The sequence below is a fragment of the Aplysia californica genome, unplaced genomic scaffold (genome assembly GCF_000002075.1).
Source record: "Aplysia californica isolate F4 #8 unplaced genomic scaffold, AplCal3.0 scaffold00652, whole genome shotgun sequence".
NCBI classification, from domain to species: domain Eukaryota; kingdom Metazoa; phylum Mollusca; class Gastropoda; order Aplysiida; family Aplysiidae; genus Aplysia; species Aplysia californica.
The window spans coordinates 29458-30584 of NW_004797922.1; the positions used below are offsets into that span (position 1 = coordinate 29458).

General features: G+C 33.9%; 1 protein-coding gene across 1 annotated transcript in view; it reads left to right on the forward strand.

The window, feature by feature from the left end:
* The first annotated feature begins 934 nt into the window (after positions 1–934).
* Positions 935–1127, forward strand: part of LOC101861842 — a 9812-nt gene continuing 9619 nt past the window's right edge. The window contains exon 1 of the mRNA XM_005108027.3: positions 935–1073. Within this exon, the coding sequence (XP_005108084.2) occupies positions 935–1073 (139 nt within the window). The remainder of the gene's footprint in view (positions 1074–1127) is intronic.

A 1127-nucleotide genomic window follows, 5' to 3' on the forward strand; every position in this document is an offset into this window, starting at 1 on the left:
GCCAATTAAAAAAGTGTCAAAGATCGTGCATAATAAGATAGTTCAATACACCTCCACTGGTGTTTGGAAGCTATGGTTGTCCACGTTTTTCTGTTTTGCTCTTGTTAAAAAATAATTTTTCTTCCATTTTGTTTTATTAGATTATCTATTAGAAGCTTTATATATACCAAAGAAAAAGGCGTTATATTTATCGTTCGTAGATGTGCTTCTTCGCCTTGTAGCTCAGGTACTATTTACTTCTGTCGTAATAACACTTTATTTCTGCATAGTTTTTTTTAGTACTAAGCTTAGTACCTGGTTTCTTTAAAAAAAAAAAAAAAAAAAAAGTAGAAATAATGGACCTATGTAAAGGGCAATAACTCAGTTATCTTTGGAGCGATTTAGAAGAAAGTTGGAACCTTAGATGTACACAATGGGAGATAACTCTATGGTTGGAACGAATAGTACAATTTAACTAAGGGGACGCTACTGTTGATATTATGAAGAACCATCGAGATTTATCCACGTTTTTTTTTATCATTAAAATTTGAGTGAAAAGCAAAACTTTTCAACTTCTTGAAATCAAACCTTTAGGTGTATTTGTGAATTGAAGAATAAATTAAATGTACATATTTTTTAATGTAAAAAATTGGAATTTCTGAATAAATCCAGGAAAGGTGGTGACTGATTTTCCTCATATTGACAAAACTGACCGCCTACAGCTTTGATTGTATATTTTTCAAGTCTTATTGAAACTGTTCCAAAGCTGCCAGAGTTGTTGCCCTTTAAATTGGTCTTTTCTTAGGACACCCTGACCTTTATTTGTTTATTTTTCTTTCAATTTTTGAAATATTTCTTTATTCAAGCATATTTATATCTTTTTGAATTTTAAACATAGTTTTTCATATAAGCATAACTGTATTTCTGTGTTGTTGCTGTTGTTGCTGCTATCGCCATGACAACGACACCATCATCAGCAGCAGAGAAAGAAGGGCGACACTCGAGAGCCAGCAGCCGCAGCAGCAACAGCAGCAAGGGCAGCAAGGGCAGCAGGGGCAGCAGGAGTGGAAGCAGAGACAAGAAGAAGAAAAACAGTACAGACGTTTATTGATAATCTTTGTCTTCTCTGCTTTCTGTTCTTTGTTTGT